Source organism: Pongo abelii, chromosome 22, assembly GCF_028885655.2.
Source record: "Pongo abelii isolate AG06213 chromosome 22, NHGRI_mPonAbe1-v2.0_pri, whole genome shotgun sequence".
NCBI lineage: Eukaryota > Metazoa > Chordata > Mammalia > Primates > Hominidae > Pongo > Pongo abelii.
In genome coordinates, this window is record NC_072007.2 from 23,210,050 (window position 1) to 23,225,590 (window position 15,541).

The window sequence follows — 15,541 nt, forward strand, 5'->3', positions numbered from 1 at the left end:
ATCATGTAAACTCAATGGAGGTAAATAAGGAACAGAAAAATCTAGTCAATTAAAAAAAGAAAAAGTGAAGAAATAATTAAATGACTCTACAGAACCACACTTCAGATAGCTTTGATTAGGCCAACAACTCTTGGAGTTTAAGAAATAGCATCTTGAAATTAGGCTCAATAGTCCCTTAAAGTGTTTGCTAGGTACGTCTCTAACAGTGAACTGTGGGCACTCAGTGTTAGGCTTTTCTGTGACTATGATAATCAAAGATTAAAGAGCATGCTCAGATAAGTGACTGTCAATAGACAATATGAGGCAGGGAAAGAGAGGACTCCATCAATGGATGGATTAGAATGGGAACTGGAATACTTCTTTACTCTAATTTTCCTAGGTTGGTGATTATATCACCTATCTGTATTTTTTCTTTAGGGTTAATTTCCCAGTTTGCTTTCCTAAGGCTTAGAACTGATGGCTTTATTTTACAGCACATGCAAACTTTAATATAATGGAAACCATGACATTTATTTGGTTATAATTCTGGTAATGTATATATTAAGATGCTGAACAGGCACACAAAATTCATAGCCTGATAAGGAAACAATTATACTATATTCTCAACCTGAATCAACCAACCGTCGACTATTAACTGAAACAAAATATGAACAACCCAACTTAAGAGATTTGGTCTTATTACAAGGACTGAGAAGGACAGGTTTATAATGTTCCGAGAGCCATATAAATAAAGAACATTGTTACTATTTTTTGTTTAACCTTTATTCATTATTAGATCTCTCCAGTAATCATTAAACACATTCATAAACTGAATTGGCTGTACTTCATCACAAGAAACACTTTTAAGATTACGTCTTTTTAACTATGCCAACTTCCTTAACTTTTACAGCAATTTTAAACAAGTAAGGCAATTTACAGTTGGCACAGGCTCAATATAAACCTATAGAAACTATTGAGTCAGTATAGTAAGCTGTATATTCATTTCTTTATCATTGATAAATTATCTATCCACCTATATTACCATATGTATATATATGTATCCACCCATCCATCAACTTATTAATCTATCTGCCCATATACTTACTTATTGGCTATTTTATCTATTTGACTCCTTAAAATCTATCCATCAGTCATCTAAATATCCATCTGTATTTATTTATACTCAAGCTAAGGAAATATTACTCAGAATATTATGTAAATTTTGACAATTCTAGGGAATTGGCTAATTATTAGTGATTACAATAGTTCAGTTTTATACATTAAACATTTCTTCTACATGTAGCTCTCAGAATGACAATGACCAAAATGCTCTTGGAGATAATCTGGCCCTAGTTCAATAGAGAGGGAAAGGGAGAGGGAGAGAGAGAGAGAGAGAGAGAGAGAGAGAACATCTTTCATGCTAGATTCTTTCATTGAATAGCTTGCTTGGGAAAGTAACATCATTCCCTGGTTCTCAATTTCATCATCTGTAAAATAAATAGATTTGACTAGATGATTTGTATTTTCTAAAACCTCCACTTATTAGATATATATGTTGAGGAACCTCTGTTTAATGAACTCCTTACATCAAATACTGTGTTTAACCATAGGGAGAATGGCTCAGATCCTTTAAACCCCACTATTTACAATGTGACTTTGGATTAAAAAATGGTACAGTAAACATCATGACACCAAAACAATTTGTTACTGCTTAGGAAATAAATATCTATATTTTTAAGTGAATGATGTAGATTTTGTCTCTAATTAGCATGATTTTGAAAAACCTAGTGTATCATTGGGTCTTATTTTTATCTTTGTAGAACAGGGCTGTGGATGAGATTTGTTGTATAGTACTCTAAGTTCCTTTTAATCTTTTAGATAGATAGATAGATAGATGTGATAGACAGATACACATAGATATAGATATGACTATAAGAATTTGCATGGAGTTTCCTATACTGTTTTAAAACTATGAAGTCCACTCTAGGGAATGTAGGGACTAAAGATAAGTAAGATACATTCCTATTCTTACCCACAATGGGTTACAAACATATTAAATGGCAAATATTTTTACTTACCAAAAACCTTCTATTGCCTTCTGAATTTTGAGCTACAAAAAACCCACATTCATTAGCATCTTGTCAGCAATAAACATTCTATTGCTACTTTAGTGTATAGGGTACTATACTAGGTGCTGGTGCTTTTATACTTGTCTTTTTTCTTAGAGACTATTGCTAGAGATAGGGAGGAAATCTACTCTTTCTTAAAACATGTGAAAGTCTCAAAGGAAATTATATTCAAATAGATCTGAAAAAAAATACTCGACACTGTGGGCCCTTTCACACTAAAACATTCAGTATACATTTTATAATGCTCTATAGTAAATGTTATGTTGTGTAAGAAACAATTAATATGACCAGAACTTCATGCCAGCTGAGGCTGATTACAGAAACAGTTCTACCATGAACTAATTGATTTCTTGCAATAGCATCAATATGTTGACCAATTGAATGAGGGGGATAAATGCTGAACAAGTATTTTATTTTCCTATGAGGAAAATTAAGGAGTCTTCCTAGATTTAAAGATATGGCTGCTTAGTTTCCTCATGGAATACTTGACATCTTTATTCCTAAGGGTATAGATCACTGGATTCAAGAGGGAAGTGAGTATGGTATAAAATACTGAGAGTACTTTGTCTATTGGGAAATTTGTGAAAGGCCACACGTAGATGAAATGCATGGGCCAAAGAAAACGGTCACAACAGTAAAGTGGGCACTGCACTTGGAGAGGGCTTTGGAGGATCCACCAGAGGAATGCTGCCGAACGGTGACCAGGATGATAGTGTAGGAGATAACCAAGAGGATGAAGCACACCAGGGCAGTCATGCCACTGGTTGGGATCATGAACACCCCCAGAATATATGTGTCAACACAAGCGAGTTTAATCACCAAAGGGAGGTCCCGAAAGAAACTGTCTACTTCACTGGGTCCACAGAAGGGCAGATTCACAGTAAATGCTAACTGACTCAGAGCATGGAAGATGCTGACAATCCAGGAAAGTATCACAAGCCCAACACACATTCTCTGGCTCATGATTGTTAGGTAACATAGAGGCTTACAGATAGCCACATACCTATCAAAGGACATGGAGATCAGCAGTACAATCTCAGCATCTCCTAAGAGATGTAGGAAGAATATCCAGGTCATGCAGCCTTCAAAAGAGAAGGCTTTGTGTTCACTAAGGAAGTCTGCAATCACTTTGGGGGTGGCAAATGAGGCCAGGGACATGTCAATGAAGGAGAGATTGCCCAGCAGAAAGTACATGGGGGAATGAAGGTGTGGCTCTGATGCAATGGTGACCACAATAAGAAGGTTCCCCAGCACAGTGGCAGCATAGACTATGGAGAAAAACAGCAAGTAGAAAATCTGGAGTTCTAAAGAACTGGACAGACCCCGTAGTATGAATTCGGTTACCACAGACTGATTGCTCCAGGCCATTTGCTCTGATTTCTGGAAGGACTCTAGCATTTCCAGTTGGGAGGAGAACTAGGAAAAAATACAGCAATCAAACTCAAAGTGGGATTTTTGCATAGACTAATTTAGTGGCAGCCTACCATCAGATAGTTCCCCATTGTCTCTTTTCCGGACTCACAGTGGCCAAATATTTTTCCCAATGGCCTTTCTAGATATTTCAAATGATTCAATTAAATACTATTTTTTATGACTTAGCAATTTGTTTTACAAGTAAAATACAAATATTCATAAAATAATTAAAAATTAACAGTTTCAAATATTTACTCCTCAGTTTGTGAAATACTTTAAAAATTTCACAGCTTGCTGACAGCAGGCTTTTGTAAGAAAAGGGAGTGAAAACCTTTTTCAAACATCATGAAGGGTGAAAGACGGACGAGGAATATTTGAGGATCAAAGCTTATTATTAGTGGGAACACAATAGTGGGAAGGGTGTGGGCACTGGTCTCTTGCAGTGGCTAGGAAAAAGGAATCAAACATGAGGGGAGGAAAATGGCTACAGAGAAACATCATCTGTTTCAATTTTCTAATGGAGATTGTCTAGAATAAAAGTGAAATGGCCGGGCACGGTGGCTCACACCTGTAATCCCAGCACTTTGGGAGGCCCAGGTGCGCAGACCACAAGGTCAATAGTTCAAGACAAGCCTGACCAACATGGTGAAACCCCATCTCTACTAAAAATACAAAAATTAGCCGGGCATGGTGGCATGCGCCTGTAATCGCAGCTACTCAGGAGGCTGAGGCAGGAGAATCGCTTGAACCTGGGAGGCAGAGGTTGCAGTGAGCCAAGATTGCACCACTGCACTCCAGCCTGGCGACAGAGTGAGACTCTGCCTCAAAAAAAAAAAAAAAAAAAAAAAAGTGAAATCACCTCTAATTATTTGTTCTTTATTTTAGTTATACAGATATTATAAATGACATTTGATGTATGTCACCAATGCCATACATTTTTCAGAGGCTAATGAACATGTTCTGGTTAAAGCCTGAAGTACTCATACATTTCTAAGTACATTTTAAATAGAAAGACTGTTAAATACCATGCTGCCAGAAGCCAGGCATTTTTTAAATGCTAGAAATTATTGATTTCACAGAAGCTGTTTGAAACAAAAAAACACTCTTCCTGTTTTCAGAGTTTACATGGAGCAACTGTTGAGACAAGTTTAGATCAGACAGAAGATAGTAATGAATTTATAAGTTATGTAATATAACACACCTCAAAAGTTGTAACTTGGCTGATTAAGGAAATCTCTGTCTCACTGAGATCTGAGATTTACAAAGTGCACTGAAAGCCAATTGAAATGATGTGTACTCAAAATTCATGACAAAACTTTTTCATCTTTCTACTAATCCAAGCATTTGTTTTTCTTTTCTTCTCAAACCTCTGTTGTAACTATATATTCTAAACAAATTTTTCTAAGACCAAATCCAATTTACTCATTCAACTACCTACTGTTCTTTGGCTTTCTATTAAAAATTTTGTGGCCTTTGAAAAACAAATAAACAAAAAAACCTTCACATTGTTCTTCTAGCTTCACCCATCCCAGAAACTTTTAAATTTCTTTTGCACTCACCTACCTGATATTTAAATAGAAGTCTCTAGCACAGCTCTCATTTAAATTGGTGTACCAGAAATAACAGTGACCTGACAGTCAGAAAATGGGAATGGAAATCTTGTCCTAGGAGTGTGGGATTGAGTAATTTACTGAGTCAACTGAAGCTTCCAAGTCTTCATATGTAAAATTGGGGTGTTGATCTAGATAATTTTAAGATTCCTTCCACACATGTAATATAATACTCCTCAACCAACTCCTGAAAGCAGGGGCAATTGCTTCACAGTGAAGTTAGGGGAATCCCTTGCCGAATTTCTGGGGAAAGGAGGCTCACAGTCCTTGAGATCTTTGTATTTATGACAGCTGTACTGATATGAAATAATTTTGTGAAGTACATGGCAAGAAAAAGACCAGCTGCTGCTTGGGGAATAAACAAATGTTCAAGTGCAGTGGGAGTTATTAAAGCTTTCATGTTGGTTTGGCCATATTTAAAGGTGAATTACAGAATGCATGATTGCTCATAAATCTTTCATGTACAGGGCATGGATGTAATTGGCTGGGAAAATATAAAGAATAACACATATCTCGGACCACAGCAAAGACAAGACAAATAGTATCTATTATTTGACTTATGAGACTACAAGTGTTATCTCTCAGTTCCTCCATTAACAAATGAGTATAAGGCCTGTGTATCCCCATTTGGAAAAAAACTGATAACAGAAAATAATAAAGTGAATGTTCAAGAATTTAAATTTTGTACTATTCACTTGAGTCATTATGGAGTAATGGAAGAAAAAAGTGAAACGTGAAAAAATTCTGGTTTATAAATTCTAACTATGTAAAGAATGTGAAGTAATCATCAAAATTTTAATATCTCCTAAAAATCAGAATAACAATCAATAAAATTTAAATGCCACCCATACTTAAATATTTATCTATTAAGAAGAAAGTTTTGAATATTTATATTTCACAGAGCTTGTATTCATAAGGTGAAAAGAAATAACTTGATGAAACTGCATTATATGCCTCTGGTGTAATATAAAGAACATTGAATCTCAGATTTGGAGGCCTGAGTTTACATCACAGTACAAGACTTTATTATATTATACTGAGTACATCACCACATTATCATAAATCTCAATTTCCTCATTTGCACTGAGAGATAAAAAAACAAAGCATTGTTATATCAATACATTAAAAACTATTAAATTAGACAATAAAAAGACCAAGAACCCTGCATAAAATGGGAAAAAAGTGCAAATAGCTATTATCCATATAAAAGATGCTCAAACTCTTTTTATATGAACATATGTTGAAATTAATTGAGATACCACTTATCAACTATCATATGGTAAATATTTCTATCAGGCAGCAAAATTCTAGCAGCTTGAACACCTGCTCTAGATGATATTACAGTGAGGTAATGTCAGAAGGAATATAAAATAATGAAATCACATGGAGGAACATTTAAATATATTAAATATACACATATATATTTAAATAGGTATATGTATATATATGTGTGTATACACACACACACACACACACATATATATATATTCATTTACCTCTAAGGAGAGGGAGATGATACAGGACAATAGGAATGACATGTTGGAATGTCAGGGATAAAATCAAAACATCTCTGATTTTATCTACATTGTTAGTTTTGACTTAGGTTAAGAAATAGAGTTCAACTTAGAAAGCAGAGCTACCATGCACTGTGGGATAAGGCATTTACCATAGGAATTAGACCTTAAACAATTGTGGAAGGACTTAGGAAAGCAAAGACGTGAAACAGGGAGCTGCAGAATCACAGGCAGCAATAGCCAGTCAATCGAGAAACCAAGCCCATCTAGCCAATGAGGTCACGAAAGGAGCAAAATTTAGAAAATTTTGCTTGTAGAAAAATTTTTGTGAAGTTGCTACTTCTGAGGATCCGCAGGCAGGCAGCCTGAGGCTTCTGTTGATCCTCCAATTCAGAAGTTGGGAAAAAGGTGGACACAGAGTGAAGTGGCTGAGAGCAAAACAAGCTAGAAGCTATTGGCACCTCTGCATCTGTATAGCCACAAAGATCAGAGAGTAATGGCTGGTGCTTTAGGCTGCTTTTCAAATTCCAAACAAATTTATTTTTAGACAACTCCAATACAGAAAGACATGGAGAAAAGAATTCTGGGAACTGCAGTTCTCAGCTTAACCACTTTGACAATAGAAAGATGTAACGTGCCACTCTCCGGTCTATAGGAGACTCATGCACTTGCATTATTTACCTGGGAGCTCCGCTGGTACTGGAACTTTCAGAATGGCTTTCCTAACATATCTTGTGCCTCACCTGGAGTGTATAAAATGGCTAGGGTCTGGCTGGTACTCCATATTTACATATAATATCTCATCATTCCGTATTCCTCCTGTGTGTGTGTATGTGTGTGTGTGCACATGTGTGTCTGTCTCTCAATGTTTCTTTGTATTTATTCTATTTATCCTAAGACCCTGATGAGTTAAAAAATGAAATATATAAACAGTGCTGAAGTCATGCATTGACTTTTAAAACTTCTGCTCATGTGTGGCATATGATACTTCTAGTCACATTATATTGAATAAAATGTATCCAAGGTTCTAGTAGATAAAGTGAGGGTTATACTCCTTCCACAGCATGTGAAGGTCCCTGAAGGGATGAGCCATATACAAAAAGGTAATCAATTTTGATTTTCCAAAATTCAGTCGCCTGGGCATGGTGGCTCACTGTTCATCCCAGCACTTTGTGAGGTAGAGGTGGGCTGATCACTTGAGGTCAGGAGTTCGAGACCAGCCTGGCCAACACGGCGAAACCCCGCCTCTACTGAAAATATAATTAGCAGGGCATGGTGGCACATGCCTGTAATCTCAGCTACTCTGGAGGCTGAGACAGGAGAATCACTTGAACTAGGTGGCAGAGGTTGCAGTGAGCCAAGATTGCACCATTGCACTCCAGGCTGGGTGACGAGAGTGAAACTCTGTCTGAAAAAAAAAAAAAATCAGTCTACTACATAGACTGCACAGGCTAATAATCATATTATTAGTATTCAATAAATAAAAATATTCATAATGACAGTTACTTGGATGTCTCATTTAATTAATTACAATCACATTCACATTTCCGGTAACTTAGTCAAAATTATCTCCTTATATCCATTTCGTTAAATGATCTGTATTAAACTTCTCCCTTCTCCAAACTATCTAAATAAATGCTTACATAATACTGCTTTCAAATAATCGTAATTCTGCCCCGACATTAAAATGACCCGTTATCTTTTATATCAAGTTAAATTTTTAGAAAGGCATTCTTGTTCTTCTGAACTGCTAACTAAATATCCTGTTTCATGGCAAATAAGTTGCACTGTTTTCCCTCCACGTGCATTTTTTTTCTTCTGCCAATCAATATTTTAGTTTTCATTCTGAGTCAAGTTCATGACATGTCTCCTGCAAGAACACTTGCTTGATTGATTCTGCACATTACCAGTTTTTTTTGTTTTGTTTTGTGTTTTAACTAAAGTCCAGTTCATCCATGGTCTCTGAGAACTGACTGAACACGAGATTTATTTGGTGGTATTTTTCACCAATTGTTTTATTTATAGGTGTTTAATATTTCCAAATAACTCTAAATTACCTGAAGCAGAGATGAATGTTTGGATTTTGTTCTCCGTTGCTTCTAATATAGCATTAGAGAACCAAGTGTGCTTATTAGAATTAGTTGATTTGATATTTCCTGCTGCTTTTTGAAATTACGACTTTCCCAACTTCTAGTCCCTGAATCTCTCAGGTCCAGGTGAAAACAATCTTTGTAAACTCCCATAAGATTCTTGAAATATCTTTCCTTTGTGAACTCAATAATGCCATCTTTGTTGTTTAATAAATCCCGTTGCAAGATGATTTCTTGTTCAATTCCCATGTCCCTACAACATCCATTTTATCCACAGCTGGTACACAACTAATGATTCAACTAGGTCATTTATTTATATTCTAAATTGCCTTCTATGCTCTGTCAGAAGCCTACTTAACACTGTATAATCTAAAGCCCTGGTTCTGCTATAGATCTGGTAAGTAAAAGTGTTTTACAAATGAGTTCTACTGAAATATTTTAAATGTTTGCCCTTCCCACTCCCATTTCCTAATCCCTATTCCATGAAGCTTAGGTCAATACAACAGTTTATGTATGTTGACATTTACAGAAGAAGAATTCAAACAGAGGTGAAATGAAAGAGATTGATCTTTGAGCACTTTCCCATGAAAATGTTGTTATATATCCTTTATGATATAAAATTTTAAATCATAGAATTATAAATATTTGTAAGGAGCATATTCATATTTTAATTAAAAAGAAAGGACCAAAAGAAGCTAAATGCCTTTCCTTTGTCTATATGACTGTATTGTAAAAAATTAGTCTTCTTTCTCTGGATGAATATCAGCAAAACTAACTTTCTATGTATTTCTTTTGAGTTTCAAACAGCAAACTTTATCTGGGAATACTTTAACAGTTCATCTCTGGAAATTTACAAAAGATCTACAACTGTCCATTGAAACTTCACTATAGTGTGCTTAAGAGCCCTTATATGTGATATAATTTTTATATGTTTTTGTAAGGATACCTTTATGGACAAATTCCAAATGACTAAATGTGTATGTGTATGTGTGTTTCACACATTGTTAGCATAAAGTAAGTTCTTACTGTTATCGTTAGACTTACACAGATGAATAGATGGACAAATAGGTAGGTAGGTCTGTTCAGAATGATATTATCTTGGTTGGATTGCCATTTAGTATCAGAAAAGAAAGTGTTCTTTTCAATACCTATGATTTAAGGAACATTTTGCTATAAGCTCTAATATTTCATAATTTCCATTCAAAACAATACACCAAATGAGAAGGATGGAAAGAATAGTCAAGATAAGTTTTATAGAGAAGATAAAATTTCTGAAAGTAGGTAATTGGAAATGAATCTTTTGCTTCCATTGAATCTGACTTTCCTTTTTTATTTTTTGTGATACAGGCTTCTACCTATGAATCAAGACAATGGATGTGGCCAATAAGTCTACCATGTCTGAATTTATTTTGCTGGGGCTCTCTAATTCCTGAGAACTACAGATGTTTTTCTTTATGGTGTTTTCATTGTTTTATGTGGCAACAATGGTGGGTAACAGCCTCATAGTCATCACAGTTATAGTGGACCCTTACCTACACTCCCCTATGTATTTCCTGCTTACCAATCTTTCAATCATTGATATGTCTCTTGCTTCTTTTGCCACCCCAAAGATGATTACAGATTACCTAACAGATCACAAAACCATCTCTTTTGATGGCTGCCTTACCCAGATATTCTTTCTCCACCTTTTCACTGGCACTGAGATCATCTTACTCATGGCCATGTCCTTTGATAGGTATATTGCAATATGCAACCCCTTCAGTCATTAGTCCCCAGGTGTGTGTTGCTCTCATGGTGGCTTCCTGGATTGTGGGAATCATGCATTCAATGTGTCAGGTCATATTTGCCCTCATGTTACCGTTCTGTGGTCCCAATGAGGTAGACAGCTTTTTCTGTGACCTTCCTGTGGTGTTCCAGTTGGCTTGTGTGGATACTTATTTTCTGGGCGTCTTTATGATCTCAACAAGTGGCATAATTGCGTTGTCCTGCTTTATTGTTTTATTTAATTCATATGTTATTGTCCTGGTTACTGTGAAGCATCATTCTTCCAGAGGATCATCTAAGGCCGTTTCTACTTGTACAGCTCATTTCATTGTTGTCTTCTTGTTCTTTGGGCCATGCATCTTCATCTACATGTGCCCACTAAGCACCTTTCTCACAGACAAGGTTCTGTGTTTTATACCATCTTTACTCCCATTCTGAACTCAATAATCTATACTTTTAGGAATCAAGAAGTAAAGATAGCCATGAGGAAACTGAAAAATAGATTGCTAAATTTTAATAAGGCAATACCTTCATAGTTTTTGTGACACAGAACATTAGTCACAATGCTGTGTTAGGCTCTTCTTTCTAGAGGGTTCTTATCAAATTGTAATTGCCAAGAATTTGTGAGGGCTCAAGTTCAGTGCATTTTGAAACTGTTCTCATGAATGTGAATGTGTTCAAAATACATTTGAAATTTCAGAAAAGCAAGTAAATGAAAACAATTTATTCTAGAAACAAAGACTATAAAAATGTCAGGAGTGACAGTTCCAGTTAGGACATTCAATATCAATAATCAATTTATTGGAAAAGAGGACCAAGGAATGAGGAGAAGAAATATAGATTAAAGCAGAACTAGGAGATAATGACTATTACACACAGTTAGCCACTGAGTCACTTAGTGAGATGCTCCTAAAGTATGACAAGCTAGTGAGATTCCTATAATCCTTAGGAACTCCATACTGCTATAGGATCTTAGCCTCTGACAGAGAAGCAACGATTTTCCACATACTTTCCCAAGCCACTCCTACTTAACATTTAAACCAATTTGTGATCTCCTCTATTAAAGAAAACTCTAGATATATTTTATTTTGAATGTTAATGACGTCCATAAAATTGCTGTAAGTGTAGCAATCTTTACCAACCACTTTTAGTTCATCATCAAAGCAATACAGTCATGATATTTCTTTCTGATAATGCAGAATGAGTAGAGAGGCTAGAGAATTCTGCAAATCAGAAAATATGAAATGAGTTGCAGATCAGTACACTTTTTTTTGTACAGACACGATGGTTGCTTAATTCCTAAGAAGTTAAAACTAGAATTAAGTTAAGAGACACAGCTTATAACAGTTGAATTTATGGGGAGTCCATGCTTTCATTTTAAACTGTTATATTGCTTTCCATTTTGGTTACTTTTTTTCTTGAAATATTTGGATGTAAAAATAATGAATCTGCATTTAGTAATACACTGTCAATGTAATAAATATGTTTTTGTACACAAACAGGTTTTGTTACTATTATAATTAAATCTGGTAGGGTCAATCTTAGCTTTAATGGATACAAAGTATTACTACCACCTGCTGGTACTTACTGGAATTGCAAGTATTGAAAGAGGAAAAATAATTCTGTATACCCTACTTTGCAAATCATCTTTAAATGATGGCAAACATTCATGAGTTAACTGTTATTTAGAATTTTCTAAATGATATTGATAAAATATAGTGTCTTATATATGATCCAACTTTTATCCACAAAGGGAAAGATATGTTGCAACCACAGTATTTGATAATATCAAGTTGTCATTTTCTAGTATGATTGAGTAAATGGAGAAAACAAATGAAATGCATTAATCATCATTTATGAAAGATAATTAAAACAGAAAATTCTTAGATGTTCACCTTAAGCCAAGTTTTAAAAGGAATGTATTTTTTCTTCATCAGTTTGTGTTTTATTTCTTCGTTAATTTACTAAGCAAATAAGGAACAAACTTACAGCTTGAAAGTCTGTGATATTGTGTTTAAAGCCTGAGCAGTTTTGAAATTATCAGATAATAACATCTACAGTATTAATATAAAATAAAACATACTTATGTAAGCACAAGATTAGCATAATTCTATTTTAAATAGGGATACAAATAGGCCAATTTAGGTTTTGAGTGTGAACTTTCTCTTGGTTGCAGTTATATGTACAAATATGTTCAGGTTCAAGGACTTTGTTTATGTAGAATGTTTTAGCTGGTGTTTAAAAATGCTAGAAATAATTCTTTTACTTGACATATTTATTTGTCCAGGGAATATTTTCAAAACTGTGCTGCTTTTTGCAATATAAAACTGTGGAATCTTTTGGAAGAGACGCTATTGATTTTCTGTGCTTTTGTGGAGAATTCTAAAACTCAAGAACATTTGCCAAAATACCCTCAAAGGTGTAGCTGATCAGCAGACAACTCTATAAGGCAAGTCAATAATAAGATTAAGTAGTTGGATTGATAGTAAAGGTCTATAGTTGATAATAAAAAGGATTACAGAAAGCCTTTGGAAGACTTACATATATAAATGGAACAATCTATCATATTTCTTGGTGGCTTAGTGTGAGGAGTCAATATTCATGGTACCTCTGCATGTTATATAAACACTTAAAAATCTTAGTTAGGACTTTAGGACTCACGGTGGATGGTTTTATCGATATATCTCTTAGACAAGATGTTGACACTGTTCTACCGAGGATAACTGCAGTGACATGGCCATGGACTCGTTAGGCAATAGTAAGGATGGTGCCAGCTGCCACCGGAGTTTCCAGAGACAGAGATAATGTTCTGCAGAGAATACAAGATAAGCAGGCAAGTATAATTTTAAGTGATCTGCACTATCTGCAATAACACACTTGAGGGAGTTCTGGAGCATTTATAAGAAGACTGTTGACAAGCAACTTCATCTTCCTCTACATGTTTAGGAAGCTGTGAAGCTTGACAATAATTGAATGCAGATGGAAAAACTGTTAAAAATCAGGTATAGATAAAAGCAGACAAAGTGTAAATTTTAATATGTGAAGGAACTGGATATATGTAATAGCAATAAAACTACAAATTATGTTTGTTTCTAAAAATGCTTAAGAAAACTTTTAGAATACTATATGGTATAATGATGGTGGATTTACCATAAAGCTAGTAAAGCTTAGGGTTTATAACTCCTCCTTTGCATGGATTTCCTCGAAGGCCCTAGAATGGAAACTAACAACCTTTTATTAGTTATTTTGATTTTTTTTCCTGAAACAGGTGTCCTCGAACTGTATAAGCTTTAAGCCTAGCTTGTCCAACCCATGACCTGCAGGTTGCATGCGGCTCAGGAGATGGCTTTCAATTCAGCCCAACACAAATTCGTAAGCTTTCTTAAAACATTATGGGATTTTCTTGTGATTTTTTTGTAAAGCTCATCAGCTATCTTTAGTATCAGTGTATTTTATGTATGGCCCAAGACAATTCTTCTTCCAATGTGGCCCAGAGAAGCCAAAAGTTTGGACACCCCTGCATTAAAAGGCTCTGCAGAATCTGAAGTCTAATGTGTAGTTTTAAAAGTCTTAGACTCTGGTATCTTTTTTTCTTTAAACCAGTGTTTAATACTACTTCTACTACTAGTGGTGTAAACTTAAGCTAAGTACTTAATGCCTCTTAGCCTCAGTTTCTACATATGTTAAAGGAGATAATAGTGGTCTCTACACCACAGAGTTATTTGAGGCATAAAAGAAGTAAATAATATAAAGCATATAGTTGTCAATAAATGTTAGTCATTGTATCATTCTGGGTGATAATCTCTGGATATCTTTGTTTATAGGACTTGATAGTCTCTTGAGCTAACAATTGACTCGTTTAATTTAAAAGGTAAATTTTCATTTATATGTTTTAAACATTCATGTCTGTATATGTATGTATAAATATTCATGTCTGTATATGTGTGTCAGTATTAATTTGAAAAATTAAAAGTAACTTTCACTAGAAAATTACACTGGTTCTTACATTAATTAAAGCTTCTGGAAACTTGTTTTTCTGTCTGTTCACAATTGTCATTAATCAAGAGAAGTATCAAGTTGTTGCTTAATCATTATGCTATTGCTTCTTTACAATGAATAAATATTAAATTGGTTTATTGATTTTAGGATGAATTCACATTACAATTGTTGTCGGAATAAGAATGATGTTTGACTCATATTATTAAGGTGAAGAGATAGGCAGATGGATGGATTAGTAGATAGATAAAGTTTTGTATTATATGAGCTGTCTTATGTGAAGTATTTTTCTGCATTGATAAGGGTTTAGGATAATGTGATCACTGGATTATGCTACTATATAGAAGTTCTTGGTAAAATGCTGTTATTTGTGCATATCCAGACTCTTTATGAAAGTATTTTCAAATTTAAAAAACTACCTGTGAATCTCTTCTCTACATGTGAGTTTTTAAACAACTCAGTTATAGCAAAATTTGTTGAGAGAGTTGGAGTAATCTTCCTATTTCCCTATTCTTTCCCTGATATTATTTTGCCTGATTTTCAGAGGTATGTGTCAATTGAAAAACGGTGAGAAGAAAACAGCCAGGGAAATCTAATTCATGTGAACTTCTTGCATGTGCTCTGAGATGCCAATGAAATCCACTAAGCAACTTGATAGTTTTTGAGTTTATAAGTTTCCGTTATGCTTTGTTGTTTGGAATTATTTTTAATGCTCTTGGTTACACCTATGAGGTAAATATGCACAAATTATTCTGGAGTATGTACGACCAACACTCAAATGAGATTGAAAATGTGACTGGGATCATTGATTGATGTATTCTGTCTGTATTGTTGCTAATATAACTCAATTGACATGTTGTTTATTTTTTCTCTTTGTTTTTTGTAAAACAAACAAATTCCAATACCTAGTATGTACTAAAATATTATATTTTCATTTTTATTTTTTACTCTGATAATTTACACTGCCAATATAAGGAGATGTATACCTATTTTTTAAATTAAAAAATGTTCTCAGACTGGAGGCTCCAGGTTTTTTTCCCCCATTA

General features: G+C 34.6%; 1 protein-coding gene and 1 pseudogene across 1 annotated transcript; one reads left to right on the forward strand and one right to left on the reverse strand.

The window, feature by feature from the left end:
* Window positions 1–2,538: 2,538 nt before the first annotated feature.
* On the reverse strand, window positions 2,539–3,476 carry LOC100451244 (olfactory receptor 4K3-like). Its single transcript, XM_002834878.4, is given in 2 exon segments — window positions 2,539–2,714; window positions 2,717–3,476. Coding segments are annotated over 2 exon segments (936 nt in total).
* A 6,629-nt stretch (window positions 3,477–10,105) lies between these two features.
* On the forward strand, window positions 10,106–11,035 carry LOC134760819 (olfactory receptor 4K2-like; annotated as a pseudogene).
* Window positions 11,036–15,541: the final 4,506 nt, after the last annotated feature.